At 44.6% G+C, this 17,745-nt stretch overlaps 1 protein-coding gene across 1 annotated transcript; it reads left to right on the top strand.

Annotated features, from left to right (window-relative positions):
* Positions 1-1,053: 1,053 nt before the first annotated feature.
* lpar2b (lysophosphatidic acid receptor 2b) lies at positions 1,054-17,362 on the top strand (the record flags this gene model as incomplete). Its single annotated transcript, XM_083973135.1, has 4 exons — positions 1,054-1,533; positions 10,810-11,280; positions 13,030-13,524; positions 17,040-17,362. Exons 2-4 carry the CDS (start codon positions 11,025-11,027, stop codon positions 17,360-17,362), a joined length of 1,074 nt encoding a protein of 357 aa, XP_083829261.1. The 5' UTR covers positions 1,054-1,533; positions 10,810-11,024.
* Positions 17,363-17,745: the final 383 nt, after the last annotated feature.

Here is a 17,745-nt window from a genome sequence, read left to right as displayed (position 1 = left end):
TGAGGTAACAACATCTGTATCAGGGTGTCGTGGTTCTGTCCAACTTATTGTATGTAATCCTATAGTATATAATTATTAATACGGTTTCTGGAACAGTTCCCAGATCAGTGACAACAGGCCCCCAGATACAAACAAAATGAAAGGCTCCTGACACAAAGAGGGAAAGAGAGACCGACTCAAAGAGACAACTTTGTAATTTCACATCTCTTTTTTGTTGTTTTGCATTTCTTTGTGGGAACTTGAGTGTCTGTGCTTGATTTGTGCCACTTTGTGGTTGTTTCATGTCTCTTTGTGGTTGTTTTTTGTCTTTTTGTCGTTGTTTTTTTCTATTTCTCTCTCTTTAGGGTCGATGTCTGTCTCTTTGTGGTCATTTTTGCATCTTCTTGTGGGTTGTTTTCTGCACCTTTGTATGGGTTTCTTCTTTCTTTTTTCTTGTTTTTAGTGTCTTTGCAATTTCTTCTTCATGATCTCTTGGGAAAGTGTGGAAATTTGTGGTCACTTTCATTGACTTCCTGTCAAAAACTAGGTCACTTTCACTTGACAACATGGACAAATAGAAACGTGTTTGATCACTTCTATTTTGTCTTTTCAGAGAGTGGTTTGATGAGTCCATTCAACAGCCTTTATATGAGTTTCATTACATCTTCAATTCAATATTAATTCAGCATGATTTGCCACTGTGCAATAATGTATATACTGTCTATAGCTCCAGTTTGTTGCTGATGTGAGTCATTCACCTAAACTTCTTTCAGTGGAAAGTCAATCTAAGGTCATTTTAGTCTATTTTCTGTCACAACACTCCTCTGACCTCCCACACACAGGAAGACATGACCTCCGCCTAACCTTGATTCACCACCGTCCCTCACTACTACAATCAAAACCACGCAAACCTGTCGGGGACTAGGCTACAACATCCTGTCAATCACTCCTCAGCTCCGCCGTGATTGGTCGCCCCGCCTCCTCCTTTTTTCTGTCAGAGGAGGAGGAGGAGGAGGAGGTGGGGTACGGACTCGCAGGTTGGCAGCAGCAGCAGAGGCAGAGGCAGCACCGAGCAGCTCCGAGTCCGACCGAGAGAGAGCCGCTCCTCCTTTGTGACTGAAACTGACTGACTGACTGAGAGGCGGCGGAGGAGCACAGCATAGAGCCGCACCCTGCCTTCACACCTCACACACACACCTCACACACGGTGCAAATCACTGCGCACAGGTAACAACCGCTCAAACTACCGGAAGAAAGGCGAGGGAGGGAGCCCCACACAGGTGAAGAAGGAGTAGTCTCCCTGCAGAGACACTCACACAGTTCACCGGACGGAGAGAAGAAGGAGAAGAGAGAAAAAGAAGCAGGAATAGACCCACAGAAAGAAAACATTAGATTTTTTTCTTTTTAATTGGTCCCCACTTCCTTTGTTGCGTTGGGAGTGAGAGAGCGCAGGTACGAGGAGAGCAGAGCAGCAGCACATTGTTGGGAGAAGTCGACGACGACGCGAGCTGGATATTCTGGATAAACGAGTTCACACACAGTTCACAAGGAAAGGTGAGTTCATGACATGTTCATGCTTTTTTCTCTCCGTTTGTGTTTTTGTGGAAGGAATTTAAGTTTGAATCCAGAGCCGGAGCTGGAGCTGTTGGTTTTTTTTTGTTTTTTTTTCTTTATTCAGTTTTGAGCTGCTGGAGTCTATTGTTTCTTCTCCAGCGGGGAGGTCGCAGCACCGTCAGGCTGCTGCAGAGGCATCTGTGTCTGTGTCAGGGATCTGGACCTGATTATTATTACAGCCCCAACATCTCCAGCTCTTCTCAGAAATGATCCCATGTAGTCGCTGTTGACCTCCTCCTGTCTTCACCCATCCTTCATCCTCCACTAGATTCAACAAGTCAGTTTTATGTGCCCTGTTTTTGCGTAAATTAATCCTACAGGGAGCATCCATCCAGATATATGCAAATGTATAGGACAAAACAAGCCTGTGTAGTCCACACCAGTGTAGGTATTTGTTACCTACCTGTACTTGAACGCAGCCCTGCAATAAATTCCGTCATTGTGAAGATTAGTTCGGTTTGTTTAAGCTCTGTTGACACTGTCACGCAGTGTTGACTCAGCCCCTGTGGCACCGACTGAGTGTCAAACTGCACTAAATTATAAAGTATCAAATGTTTCTCATCCTGTTGCAACTCGTGTAGATGATCAAATATCAGCTTCAGACATAGTTTATAGAGTAAACTGCACAACTTGAGTCTGTAGTGTCATTTTTCTGTGTTAAGGAGAGAAAAGCTGCATGTTCTTATAGATTTCAGGAGCTATAATCAGTGATTCTGTGGCATTAAATGAATTAATGCATCTTTTCTCCTTTTGGTCCATCTCTGAAGTCTGATTTAAAGTCACCACTGAGGCTGAGTATAGATTAAACCATTGATATCTTCATTTTGAACCACTAATAACACCTGTTTTTAATATCGATGACTCTGGTTTGTTTGTGTTTACACCAGCGCTTACAAAAAACATGCTCATTTTCCTTATTCCTTTAGTTTTTTGTTGGTATTTTACCGACACGCTTGAACCGAACCACACGATTTAATAAATGATGCATGTTTAGGCTCGAATCAAACTCTCAATGAGTTCCTGTCGCCCTGAGGGGAAAACGCGTGTTTAGTCCAAACGGATATGCCTGAAGATATGATGAGCAGTAAATCAGAGCGCTGGACTGGAGGATGTTTGACTTTTTTCTTATTTTTTTTAATCAGAAAACCAACTCTACACAAACTGAGGACTCAGCTGAGTTACTGTCAGCCAGATGCAGGTCGTCATGAAGTGGGTAGATGAGTAATTAAGTCAGAAAGATGCAAATGTGCAGCGATAAGTCTGCAGGGAAATGTTGACTTAAACCCCCTGAAACCATCAGGTGAATAAATGACAGATACAATAACACAGGTCAGTGTAGAGATTAGTTTCCTTAGCGACGGAGTTTCCCACATTGTTTTAATAATAAGACGCTTTAGGTTTAAACACACGACTAGGCAGCAGTTTCTTCCTCCTTCAGATTATATTTAGCTTCTTTTTTTTTCTTCTTTTCGTCCGTGACAATGTCTCCACTGGCTCTGGTATGAGGTAATTCATTTAAAACTGTCTCTAATTACAGTATTTCTGATGCATAGCAACAAACTTCATATTGTGTATTCATCAGATTCTCTTTGGCTAAAAAAACAAAACAACAAAAAAGAAAAACAGCCTCTGCAGGAAATGTGTATTTTGTGGGTTTTTGTCTCGGTGCAGCAGAGAGAGAGAGAGAGAGAGAGAGAGAGAGAGAGAGAGAGAGAGAGAGAGAGAGAGAGAGAGAGAGAGAGAGAGAGAGAGAGAGAGAGAGAGAGAGAAAACAAAAAGCTCCAGTTGATCGTTCAAGACATTGGTTTTTCTTTTTAATCCAATCAGAGAGAAGTGTCTAGTGCGTGCGTCTCAGTGATTACATGTTGAATGCGGGTGGTGGTGTGTGTGTGGGGGGGTCATTATGCAGATGACACACAGTCGTCGGCTCCAGTTGGGGGGTTTTTTTTGTCCAGATTTCACAGCTGGAAGGAAACGCGGTTAATTGAAACCAATCTACCCAGAGAGGGAGGGGTGGGGTGGAGGTGGGGGTGGGGGTGGGGGTGAGCAGAATTTACTCTTTTTACCTGGAATGAGAAATCACAAACACTATCGACTGTTTCCCACCGCCGCCGCTTGAGCTGCAGTGTGTGTTTTGTAGACTCAGTGTGTGTGTGTGTGTTGAAGTGCTGCAGCTCGTCCTTCAGAGGGAAAGAAAGAAAGAAAAAGAGAAGAGAAGAGAGTCGGGTGTGGCTGCTCTGGTAATGACCGGTTTGCATTCAAACTGGTGTTTACTGATTCAGCCCGGTCCATTCACACACACACACACACACACACAGGAACACATACAGGGACACACAGGAACACACAAACATGTGCGCATGATGCACTGAAACGCACAGTCATGCAAAAACCCCGAGCCACTGGAGTTGTGAGCGGAGCCAGATGTTGCTCAGATGTTTAGAAGCAGGATCTCTTCTCTCTGGTTTGAATCTATATGTTTTCCTCTCGGTGGTGTCAAACAACCGGGTCACATCGCTCCGTCGTTAATCGCTGCTTCCGATCGTCTTCTCTGCGTGACGGCTTCGTTTCAAGCTCCTCACGGTGGCGTTATTATGATGTTGTGTTATGTAGGAGATGGATGTGGTGGAGGCTGTGGTTGCACATCTGCTGCTGCTGCTGCTGCTGCTGCTGCTTCAGTGTCTCTGTTGCTTATGAAGCAGCAGGTGAGTCCTGACTGGTGTTGTTGTTGTTGTAGAGTTCAGACTTTAATCTTTACAAAGCTGCCAAACTGTTTTACCATCTACATAAAAGACCTCAAAGTAAACCCAAACAACAAATAAATCTAATCTACTGATGAGCCGGCAGCACATCCAGCTCTGACTGACTCTGAAACTGTAAATTATGAAGCTTAACAGGCCTTTTCCCCCTATTGTGATAAAGATTAAAAGCCTTAATGCACATAAAACAATTAGACATTGGGTTAATTTGTGATGTTGACATAAAACTGAGTGTTAAAAGAGAGAAAAGAGGTCAACGGTGACGTGAATCAAGCAAAGAGACTTATAACTGTCTCTTTTAATGTGATTTCTGTGTTGTTATAAGTATGAATCCGTCACTTCCTGGAGTGTAAATCCTGTTAACACCTACGTTTTTGTGCAGATTAAATTGTGCAGACACATAATGTTGTGAGTTGTTTTTCCAGTTTTGATGCTAAGCTAAGCTAATAGCTTTATAGTTCATTCATGGACAGATAAACGTTTGCACCTTGTTTTCTAACTCTGCACCAGAAAGTGATGAAGTGATTGAACCAAACTGTTATTTTGGTTAAATGACCCTGGATGGTTTATTCATTGATCCTCTCTAATTTAAAAGAAGGAGAAAAGAGGTTGAACCTTCACTAGGACCAATCAACATTTTATTATCACCTCTAAGTTGTGGTCACATGTTGGTTAACTCCCACTGATCTACATGTCCATGAACACACACTGAAACACTTAAAATGTTCAACAACCTGTGAGAGAAGAAGCTCTAGTGACCTCAGAGCTCAGGTCAGCCTCGTTTAACATTTCCAACGTATCCAGTTGTGTATTAGATATGTTCGGATCAGACATTAAGTGAGTCACCAACCTGATATCCATTGTGTTTTAATAGTGGCCGACATGTTTCTGTATCTGAGTCTTGATCTTTAAACTCTGGCAGGTAGAAGGTTGTTTGTGATCTTTGACTCAGAGATTAACCAGATCAGATTCACTGGACTTGATTTCCTTGTTTGCAAAATTCACTGTAACAGTTGATTAGGTTGTGTTATAGCTGTGTTATCTGTTACGCATGGCGGCTTTTTTTTATCAGTATTGAAGACCAAACAAACCTCCTCCTGGTTTTTTCTTTGCATATCTTAAAAAGACATTTCTTTAGTTTGTTTTTCATGTTTTTAGATGCAAACAATGCTGATAACTATCCAGTTAAAGAAGCCAAAGTTCCTCAATGATCAATATTGTTCCAACAAGACGAATCAAATAGGTCGTGTAACGCTGCTTCTGTATAAGTCAGGAGCGATGTAGTTTTAAGTTTACACAATAACAAATCTGAGCAGACGTCGGTCAAACTGAGATTAAATCAAAGCGAGCTCAGACCACAGACCTCACACAGACATAATAAAGTGCAGCTGCAGCCGCCGAGGTGATTAAAGTGACACTGACGGGTTCAACGCGATGCGACACATCATCACAGACCCAGTAGGTTATTATGGATGCAGGTGAAGAAGCAAGACAGGAGGAAAGACAGTTTAGTTTTCATTTTCTTCTTTGCATTCCTCCTCTTCCTTGTTGAAACTTGCTGCCTACATTACCCATAATACAGCCTGACAGCCACCCTGTTGCAGAGGCTCCGATCAGTCGGACTTAATGCAGGTGCAGGTGTGTGTGTGTGTGTGTGTGTGTGTGTGTGTGTGTGTGTGTGTGTGTGTGTGTGTGTGTGTGTGTGTGTGTGTGTGTGTGTGTGTGTGTGTGTGTGTGTGTGTGTGTTTACTAGACTGTTGAGCCCGGGGCTTCGTGTCCTGTGGTGGTTTCAGTCACAGCACACTGAGCTCAGCAGGATGATGACGTGTCTGCAGAGACTCACACATGCAAATCGGCACCAGAATCACTGAACATTTGCAAAGGCGGGAAACTGCTCCGTGTTAAAGGGATAGTTCAACATTTTGGCAAATTGACCCATTGCCATAATCCCTAAAAAAAAAACTAAAAAAAAACAACAACTCTGTCTCGTAACGTTCTGTTATTATCTCATAGCGTGGTGAATGTGCAGGTCACAACTTGTCCACCAGAGCGTTTTGGAGTTGTTGGATTGTGTATTTGATGAGTTTGATGAGGGAAACCAAGAAACCCCATTAGCCTCCGTAGCGTAGCTCTGAGCAGCTCACGGCTCTGCTCCGCTGTTCTAAAAATAGCTTGCACCAACAAATAAAGGTAACAAACCTACTCCTAAGACTATAGGGATTATGGCAATAGGCCAATTTGCCAAAATGTTGAACTATCCCTTTAAGGACGTAAGCTTGTTCTCTCTGGAGTCTGTTGTTCGCTGTGTGAGGAGCAGGAAATCCTCCACCTGCAGGAAATTCAAAGTGTCATATCGATGCAAAGACAGATGCTACGGTGTGATCTGTAATAACTGCAGCATTGGAAGTGTAAAGACAAAGACCGATTCTACTGCAGATCAGCAAAGATAATGGTGCACGAACACACACACACACACACACACACACACACACACAGGAAGGTCAGAGAAGTCACTGTGACCCTGTGAGAAGACGTCATGGCTGAGTTTTACTCAGAAAACCTCGTCACAGACTCTTGTCATCTCTCACTCTCACTCTTTCTCAGTTAATCTGTAACATCAACAGGTGGAAAACCCTGTGCCCACACATTTAAATCCACAAACACCTACTTCATCATTATCATATTTCCTTTCACATAAGATTTCCTCTCGTTTTGACTTTTGTGGCTTTTTTCTCTTTCACTTCCCCCCCTCAGTGCCTCCACTTGATTTGTGGAAAGCTAATGCAGATCAGTGAGTAAAAGTGTTTCTGGGACATGACTCACTCGATCAATGTGTCGCCTCTAATAAAATAATATGAGTTTCTTTCCCTTTGTTCCGTCGTTGTTGCTTTAATCAAAGTCTTTTCCTGCGAATGTTTCTCATCCATCACTTCGTCCTCCAGCCTCTAAAGTTTCTCCCTCTCTCTGCAAATCTTTTCTGTTTTTGATTTGGAGTTTCTCTTCACACACACACCCTCGGTAAGACAGTGGGTCACTGAGGTTCCCTCCCTGTGTGTGTGTGTGTGTGTGTGTGTGTTGTGCGTGTTTGGATTGAGATTGAGTTACATAGCTGGATTGTGTAATTGTGAGGTGTGTCTCTGCTGTAGGGAGCCGCTCTGCTGTTTCCATTGTTGAGAGAGTTTAGCAGGGAGTGGATGGTTGTGTGTGTGCGTTAGTGTGTGTTAGTGTGTGTGCTCGTCGTTGTCTCACAGGGAAATGCAGAATGTGTGAGCGGCCGTTGTTGACTCAAAACACTGTGCACAAGTTTACCGTAAACAGAGGATTGAAACCCGTTGTTGTCGTCGTCCTTCACATTTCTGTGTGTGTGTCTGTGTGTGTGTTGAGGTGACGTGCTGAGCTCTGGTTGGTTTTAATAACGCCGCCATAAACCCCTGGCTCGCTCCTCCTCGTCCCTGTTGTGACTTGTCGGGTCCTGTCGGTGTTTGTCGTTAAGCTCGGCGGTAACACGATGATCACAGACGTGGCTGCTCATCAAGATTTTCTAGTTTATGTGGATTCAGATTCAGATTCAGCTCAGTGTTGTGTTTTATTTCTTCCTCCGCCGTCACACTGTGGTTTTTTAATATACAACCGTTAAATTAAAATAATAGTTTTATTGATTAGTGATGATAATTTCTATCAGCTGTGATCAACGTTTTGTATCCTAACTTGATGTTGTGTCATTTATTGTTGTGATGAGAAAACTGGGACTTGGAAAAATGTTCTGCACAGTTTCCTGGGGCCCATGATGTCAGCGATGATGTCATTTCTGCAACTCCAGATGTGCGAGCCGCCGGACCTTCGGGTCGGTGTCGGGGTCAAGTCCATCGCAGCACGGCGCCGTGTCTCCCATGCAGATGAGGGTATTTTGTAGTGTTGTGACGTTCACGAACGAACCGATTCTATTGAACGGCTCGTTAACATGAACGATGGGAACCGAGTCACAGCTGGGAACCGTTCTTTTCTTATTTAACATCTCTGTGTGTTCATAACAGTCAATTGAAGCTGCTCCATTGTCTACGTAAGTGGCGTGCAAACTCAGATATTAGTGGGATATCCAATTTTGTATTATTTTGTTCCAAATCTCACCCCATTATTTCCAAGATAAAATGAGTTACCACCAGGCTGGCTTCTTAAAACTTAATAAATATTTAAAAAATCAGTCAAATGAGCCAGTTTTTTGAACGGCTCTTTGAAAGGAACGGCTCACCAAGATCCGGCTCCCCTCAAAGAGCCATAAATCCCATCTCTAGTGTTTTGCGAAGGGGGGTTTTGTTTGTTCTGATTAACGAGTTTCGATGAATATTAAGCGGTTGCCATGACAGACAGCTGCAGGCCACATCAGCTGATGTTCATTAACTTGGTCGCTGACACGCTCAGGTAGTTTCACTTGTGGTTTCAGGCAAATCACATTCTTACAGGTTATTATTATGGGATGGGCTCCAGGAAAAACATTTATTTTTAACTTTTCATTTATTCCCCCCCCCCGCTGTGACATTAACCACAACAACAGTGAAGTGCCCGTCGGTGTTTCTTCCTTGTTGTACTTGTATGTTTGACGTCTTTGTGTGAAGGTGACATCTAATTTAAATACTTTGAATTCCAGTTCCAGCTCAACGCACCTCACTTTCCATTGGTGGCAGTTTATTTACATGACTGTGAACTATTATTAGACAATTAAAGCAGAAGTAAGCGATCCGGTCGTTTTGGCTAACTTCCTGTCAGCCGATGGAGTTAGCAGTCCCCGCCCTCGTCCCTACGTCACCACATTCACGCACATCCCTTGGCTGCACACACAGAGAGGACCGCCCCTTTATGCCGTTCTCTCTCCACATTGGATAAAGGTTGTAGGATACAAGGAAAGTTTTCTCCTCGGCTTACAGCAGAGCAGAGTGACTGACAGACCCGTGTTTCACACCAAACACTCTATAGAAGTGATTGCTGTCGGAAGATTTAACTATTTAAGACTTATATTAACACAAATATTCCACTTACTTCTGCTTGAATGTTCTCTGGGTCGAAGAGGTTTGTCTCCGACTGGAAACACAAACTTAAATCTCCAGATGTGTTCATTTAATCTCTTTCATCTTTTATGTATTTATGTATGTATGTATAGGCCTATAATTTGTGAGTAATCAAGTAGTTTTCATTACGTAATGAGATAATTTCAATATTGAAGCTCTTAAAGCAGATATCAGTGGAATGTTTTTGTTAATATAAGTCCTAAATAGTCCTATTTTCCGTCAGCAATCACTTACATGAAGTATTTCAGCCTAAACACGAGTCTCTCCGTCACTCTGCTCTGCTGTAACCCGAGGAGAAAATTAAGAAGATAAGTGTTATCCAATGAGGAGAGAGAACGGCATGAAGGGCTGTGTGTGCAGCCAAGGGATGCGCGTGAATGTGGTGACGTAGCACGAGGACCAATTGATGCCTGACAAGGGCGGGGGCTGCTAACTCATGGTGCGTTCAAAGAAACTCGTACTTTGTGTTTTTCCTTCCTGTGAAGTCATACCAGTTCGATCTGGTACGAGTTCACGGGTCGGAAGTTACGAGTGGCCGTTATAGGGAACTTTCACAGACAACAGGATGGTAAAAACACGAGCTACGGGTTACCTGGAACGCTACCAAGTCGTAGTTGTGACTTGAAGCTGTAACTTACGGTTTCAAAAGCCTGCCTTGAACGCAGCATTAGCCGAAACGGCCGTGAAGCTGATATCTGCTTTAAAAAGTGCTCATCCTTAGTTTCAATGATGTTCACTTATTGATTATAGATGTATGATAGATTTGAACTTATTGTATTCACCACGCTATGAGATAATAACAAAACGCTATGAGATGGAGTTGTTTTAGAGGTAAATACAGAGACTGCTTGCCGAAAAACATGAATTTGCCTCTAAAACAACTCTGTCTGGTATCGTTCTGTTATTATCTCATAGCGTGGTGAATGTGCAGGTCACAACTTGTCCACCAGAGCGTTGTGGAGTTGTTGGATTGTGTATTTGATGAGTTTGATGAGGGAAACCAAGAAATCCCATTAGCCTCCGTAGCGTAGCTCTGAGCAGCTCACAGCTCTGCTCCGCCGTTCTAAAAATAGCTTGCACCAACAATTAAAGGTAACGAACCTACTGCTAAAATTATAGGGATTATGGCAATGGGCCAATTTGCCAAAATGTTGAGCTATCCCTTTAAGGATTCTGGCATCTGGTTGGTCAAATATCATGAGTTGTTGAAGCTCAGTTCAGACTAAATCTACAGTTTGTTCAGTTTACCTGCTTAAAATAATAATCTGCATTCGTGTAGTTCTGTGATTGTGATTTAATGAGTTTGATTCATCATTGATTTTGTATTGAGGTCATGTCTGATGCTTTGGTTCAATAAAACTAATAGAAAATCTCTCTCTCTTTCTCTCTCTCAGGCTGAAGACTCCAGTTTCCCGTGGTGTCGGCCCCCCTTCCCCTTCACCTGTCCAGCTGATGGCATGCCGATCTCCAGCCCAGCAGACAGGGCGAGTCTGAATGACGCCCTCGTCCTTCCTCTCTGTTTCCTGACTGCAGCTTCCTCCTCCTCCTCCTCCTCCTCCTCCTCGTCTCTTCTCTGATCGCCCCCGGCGTCCACCACACTCGTCTCGTCATGGATACGCTGACGGACGACACAGTGGGATGCTACTACAACCGCTCTGTCAAGTTTTTCTACGAGGAGAGCGGCAAAAACATAAGCGCTCACTGGCGCAACCGCGACTACGTGATCGTCACGCTGGGCATGGGGGTCTGCTTCATCGTCATCTTCTCCAACCTCCTGGTCATCGGGGCCATCTTGAAAAACCGACGATTTCACTTTCCCATCTACTACCTGTTGGGTAACCTGGCCTTGGCCGACCTCTTCTCAGGTATCCGTCCGTCCATCCATTATTATTCTAACTCACTACTTCCGTATAAACTGCATCACATCTGGTTTTCATGTTGCTGCAGCTCAGTCAGAAAGCACAGCACTGGGTCTGAGGTCTACCTGCAGAGCTTTTAGGATGTTTCTGGTCTTTTTTTTTTACCTTAAATCAGAGAGTTAGAGATGCAGAAAGTCAGAGAGAGAGTGGGGATGGCGTGCCGTGCAGCAAAAGGCCTTGCTTTTAGGACTAAAGCTTGATAATGTAGTTGCAGCTTCTAACAATTAAAAAATGTGTCACTGACCTCCTGTCTGCACTCTGGACCTTTATACTGTTTGTTATAAAACTTTACAACCTGTGAAATAATCAGGCTGTCTCCTTATGAGACCTCGGAGCTCTCAGGGTTAGTGACAACACTCACGTATCTCTGCTCTGAGCTTCACTACAGGCCAAATGTTTGGATTTTGGGGATGTATTTTTACTGCATGATCAGACTTTGCTTCCATTGATATGCACCATTTTCCTCACTTTACTCAGAATGCCTCGTATAAACCGTGCAGTTGTTAAAGCCAGAGGAGGTTAGTTAGAAGAAAGCAAAGTCAAATACCTGATAATTATAGTAAAATGATAAGTAACTCTTTATAATTATGACTATTTTGTTGCAAAGTATACCAATGAAACTATCATCTTCTTTTTGGTCCATATTTGTTCTTGCTTCCAAACTTTTGGCCTGCAGCGTTTCATCATATTAAAATGCTGTTTTAATGATTTCCAAATAATAATTTCAAGCCGTTGTTCCAGAGAAGTCAGGTTACTTTGTTGTCTTTGACGTCAGCTGCTGCATGAGTTGAAACCTGCAGTCATGCACAGCTGCTTCTCTTTGTCACGACGACGCAGGTAAAAATCTGCCGTGATGTCAGCGGAGATGCTGCTGATATGTGGGTTTATAAAACAGCGCTGACGGGTGTTTTGACTCGTCGTTGTGCGCCGCCGGCATGCGTTGACCTCAAAGGGCAGAGACCTGCTTCTCTCATGATTCAGGAATTACACCTTTTGATTCAGAGGGGTTAAATGCTCCGGCCCTGCCGCCTGCCGCCCCCGCCGTCACTGAGATTTTCCTGAATACTTTCAAAGCCAGTTGTCACAAGGAATCAGTGTTAGTGCAGCCGCAGCTGTGGGCTCACACTGATACAGGACCTTCAAAAACCTGATGTTTCCTAATAGTGGAACTAATACAAACCATGAGTGGAGGGTTAAGTGCAGTTGGATAGTCTGTCCATCTGCATGAAAACTGTTTACCTCCTTCTTCAGCTTGAGTTAGTGCAGGTTTCAGAGTTTAAAGGAGACGTATTCTGCCTCTTTTCCACAAATTAAAATAGTTCCCAGGTGTCTTAAAGACATGTCTGTGACATGCTTCGGTCAAAATACCCCAAGGATCAAACATCACAGCTCTTTTCATCCAATCAAAACAGCCCTGTTCAGAACGGCTGGTTTCAGTGCCTGTCCCTTTAAATGCAAATGAGCCACTGTTCGCCCCAGGAACAGCTGGTAAAACCACATGGATTTCGACCTAGGGAGGCTGCAAATTACAGATTTTTTTTTGTCAATTCTCACATTTTGGGGGCCGAAAGGCAAGACAAACACCCAAATACATGATGAAGAGCCTCCAAAACATGATATTTTCGTAATATGTCCCCTTTAAAGACCGACTCTGTAATAAAACCCCGTCTCTCCTCCTCCTCCTCCTCCTCCCAGGTGTCTCCTACCTCCACATGATGTTTCACACCGGTCCCTGGACCATCAAGCTGTCCAAGCACCAGTGGTTTGTGCGTCAGGGCCTGATCGACACCAGTCTGACGGCGTCCGTCCTCAACCTCCTGGCCGTGGCGGTGGAGCGCCACCAGACCATCTTCAACATGCAGCTGCACAGCAAGATGAGCACGCGGCGGGTCTTCGTCATCATCGTCTTCATCTGGCTGGTGGCCATCATCATGGGCCTGGTCCCCACCATGGGCTGGCACTGCCTGTGCGACCTGCCCAACTGCTCCACCATGGCGCCCATGTACAGCCGCAGCTACCTGGTGTTCTGGGCGCTGCTCAACCTGCTCACCTTCTCCGTCATGCTGGCCGTCTACACCCGGATATTCATCTACGTCCGGCACAAGAGCAAGCAGATGTCGCAGCACACGTCGCAGATGAGATACAAAGAGACGGTGCTGAACCTGATGAAGACCGTCTCCATGATCCTGGGTGAGGACACACGCACACACACACACACACACACAAGGAGTGGTCAACATGAAGACTCTTAATTCGTCTAACCGTTGGGTGTTGAGTCATCAGTGCTGCTCCTCTGAAGTGGCGTCATCAGCATGAGCGCCTCCTTAATGTGGACTAACAGCTCTTTGTTCAGTTTGTTTTATGGGATAGTTCAACATTTTGGTAAATTGGGCCCATTGCCATAATCCCTATAGTTTTAGCAGTAGGTTCGTTACCTTTAATTGTCGGTGCAAACTATTTTTAGAACGGCGGAGCAGAACCGCAAGCTGCTCAGAGCTACGCTACGGAGGCTCATGGGATTTCCTGGTTTCCCTCATCAAACTCATCAAATACACAATCCAACAACTACAAAACACTCTGGTGGACAAGTTGTGACCTGCACATTCACCACGCTATGAGATAAAAACGGAACATTACCAGATAGAGTTGTTTTAGAGGTAAATTCATGCAAAACCGCTGATGTGCGTTCCCGTCGAGGGCAGTTTTTCGTCAAGCAGTCTCTGTATTTACCTCTAAAACAACTCTGTCTGGTAACGTTCTGTTATTATCTCATAGCGTGGTGAATGTGCAGGTCACAACTTGTCCACCGGAGCATTTTGGAGATGTTGGATTGTGTATTTGATGAGTTTGGTGAGGGAAACCAAGAAATCCCATTAGCCTCCGTAGCGTAGCTCTGAGCAGCTCTCGGCTCTGCTCCGCCGTTCTAAAAATAGCTTGCACTGATAATTAAAGGTAACGAATCTACTGCTATGACTGTAGGGATTATGGTAATGAGCCAATTTGCCAAAATGTTGAACTATCCCTTTAATAATGGTATGAAAATAAAAGTAACTTAATATTTTCCAGCTTTTTCTGCAGCAGTGTCCATCAGTGGTGGGACAGACTCTGTAATATCACTTCTACTGATTCTGTCCCTTATGGAGGGTTAGGGTTAGCAGATTGTTTTACATGGATTTGTTATTTTAGCAAACAGCTGCTGAGTGAGTTCATAAAAACTCTAGATTTTATTCTTTTTCCTGTGTTTTTATTTAAAGTGTTGATGCAGAAGAAGATATATCTGTGGTTTTTAAGAGCCCAAAACCATCTCAGTGTAGTTTTACATCCCCTCTTTCGTTTCCTCTCTGGAGATCGAGTAACAACAGGTCGGTGTCAGCCAATCAGAAGACAGGAGGCTCTGATCCTCGTTTCTGAGTTGTTTTTACTTTATATTTTTATTCAAGCACTCAGAAAACAGAAACAAACTTAAGGTTAGATGAGAGGTGTGGGTGGGCACCTAGCGTAGCTCCGAGCAGCTTGCGTCTCTGCTCAGCTGTACTAAAAACAGCTTGCACCGACAATTAAAGGTAACAAACCTACTGCTAAGACTATAGGGATTATGGCAATGGGCCAATTTGCCAAAATGTTGAACCATACCTTTTAAGTTTTTAATTAAAACTTATGTATTTATCTCGAACTGAGGAATATAGAGTATATGTCGGTGACTGAATTAAAAGAAAAACATCTTCAGTAACTGACAGTTGTCTCAGTTTTGCATGGAAATACCGACCTCTAAGTCAAACCTGCAAGAAAAGCAAAGATGAAACACAGAGATCAGAATCGAACTGGAACTGATTATGACGATTGTAACTCTTTGTTTCGGGGCCGTTCAGTCGTCATTCTGTGAGCTTTTGAATCTCTGCAGAATGAAAAGACAAACATCCAGCGCTGCTCCACCTCTCTCTTCTCTCTCTCTCTCTCTCTCAGCTTGTCTGTACTTGTTAACTAAACCAAACTCCCCTCAACACACATCCACTCCTTTCCCTCCTTGTTTTTAAAGCTGAACTGACCCTGCTGCTCTCCTCCCTGCTCTGCCCTCATGTTATGTTTTTTTTTTTTTTTTTTTTACCCAGCCTCCTTTTGCTCTGCTGCTGCTGCTGCTCCTGCCCTTGCGTTATGAACTTTCAATTAAATTCCTCCAGGTTTTCTTTTTTTTTTTTAATTCTTTTTTTTTTTTGGAAGAAATATTAGGCGTCTTTCTCCCGTCACTCAGCAGCCGCGATCCAGCACCTCTGGCATGTGAGGAGGGTGAGGAAACCCTGAGCTGCATGCCCTGACAGGGAGCCGCATAGTTCAGTTACTGTGACAAAAAACAGCTCCTCTCCTCCTCCTCCTCCTCCTCCTCCTCCTCCTCCTCCTGCTGCCCGTACGACACCAACACCGACCGCAGAACGAGTGTGTGTGTGTCTGTGTGTTCGTGGGTTTCTGTGCTTGTGAGGACCGACTGCAGCTTTTTGACCTTGAGACGTTCAGAGCTGTGACGGTTGTGAGGCTTATTAACAAACTGTGACTGCGGTCATGGGCGGGCGGGTGAATGAATGCGCTGCAACATTGTGCGATCGTGTAGAGGCTTGTGTGTCGTTTTTTTTTTCTTTTCTTTTTTTTTAACTTTTTGCGTATGTGTGCATTTATTTATTAGCAGCGTGTGTGTGTTTCATGTGTACATAATGAATTCCTCAGCTGCCTCATCCATCGAGTGTTATGATAATGAAACGTGATCATACAGACTAAACCCAGTCCACATGCTGACATGTTATGCATCTGTGTGTGTGTGTGTGTGTGTGTGTGTGTGTGTGTGTGTCCGTGTGTGTGTCCGTGTGTGTGTGTGTGTGTCCGTGTGTGTGTGTGTATTGTCTACAGAGGAATTTACAGTACATTCCCTCGCTCCCCTTCGCTGCCCCCTACTCGTACTTCTTCACATTCTTTACAGCTCCGTCTGTTCAGTCTCTCTCCTCCTCTGAAGAAGAAGAAGAAGAAGAACTCCTTCTTTATCTCTGATTGTTCGTGTTGATTTGAAGTTTTGAAGTGTTATTGCAACTCCTCTAATGACCTCCTGCACCCTTCACCTCCCTCTCTCCTCTCCTCTCCTCTCCTCTCCTCTCCTCTCCTCTCCTCTCCTCTCCTCTCCCTTCGTCTCCTCCTTTTCCCCTTGTCTTGTCTTCTTTCCTCTCCTCCTTCTTCCTCTCCTCCTCTTCCTTTCTACCTCCTCTCCTCTCCTCCTTCTTCCTCTCCACTCATCTCCTCCTTCTTCCTCTCTCCTTGCCTCCTTCTTCCTCTCTATCTTCTCCTCTCCTCTCCTCCCCTCTCCTCTCCTCTTTCTTCCTCTCTATCTCCTCTCCTCTCTTTGCCTCCTTCCTCCTCTCCTCTCTTCCTCCCCCCTTGTCTCCTTTCCCCTCGTCTTCTCTCCTCTCCTCCTTTCCCCTTGTCTCCTCTCCTCTCCATCTCCTTGCCTCCTTCTTCCTCTCCTCTCCTCTCCCCTCCTCTCCCCTCCTCCTCTCTCCTCTCTCCTCCTCTCCTCTCCCCTCCTCCTCTCCTCTCCTCTCCTCTCCTCTCCTCTCCTCTCCTCTCCTCTCCTCTCCTCTCCTCTCCTCTCCTCTCCTCTCCTCTCCTCTCCTCCCCTCTCCTCTCCTGTCTCCTCCCCTCCTCTCTCCTCCTCTCCTCTCCTGCAGGCTGCTTCGTGGTCTGCTGGACGCCCGGCCTCGTCGTGCTGCTGCTCGACGGCCTCGGCTGCGAAGCCTGCCACGTGCTGAAGTACGAGAAGTACTGCCTGGTGCTGGCCGAGTGCAACTCCTTCGTCAACCCCATCATCTACTCCTTCAGGGACAAAGACATGAGGAGGACCTTCAAGGAGATCCTGTGCTGCCTGTTCCGGCGGAGGGGCAGCAAACACGAGGGCAACTCCACAGCTCACTTTAACACGCTGGAGCACGAGGTACTGTCCGAGAGCAACGGAGTCGAAGACAGCAATCACAAAGAAAGCAACTCACACTAAGGACTCTTAGCAGTATAATAATGATAAAACCCCTAGAGAGCAAACTGACTGTAGATGAATGACAGAGATGAGCTATTCTACACATAGTACGACCACTACATGCCTCCAGTCACAGTGCAGTAAATACATGTAGATATAAAACGACAAAACTTATCTTTTTTTTTAAGTTTAGTTCAGTTACAGCAGCTTTATTAGTTCATATCTTTTGTACATTGACAGTGTATCAAAGGAAGTGTGACAGGGTGAGAGAGGGCACTCGCAGTGGCAGCTACAGAGTTTCACTTCACTGTGGCTCTGCCAGGCCGCAGCCGTGCGTCATTCTCACCGTCATTCAGCAGCCGCCACCACACGCTGGGGTTTTTTTGTTTTTTGTTTTAAGGGAA

This window comes from Trachurus trachurus (assembly GCF_905171665.1).
Source record: "Trachurus trachurus genome assembly, chromosome: 1".
NCBI classification, from domain to species: Eukaryota; Metazoa; Chordata; class Actinopteri; order Carangiformes; family Carangidae; genus Trachurus; species Trachurus trachurus.
This window is presented reverse-complemented; position numbering and strand designations above follow the sequence as displayed.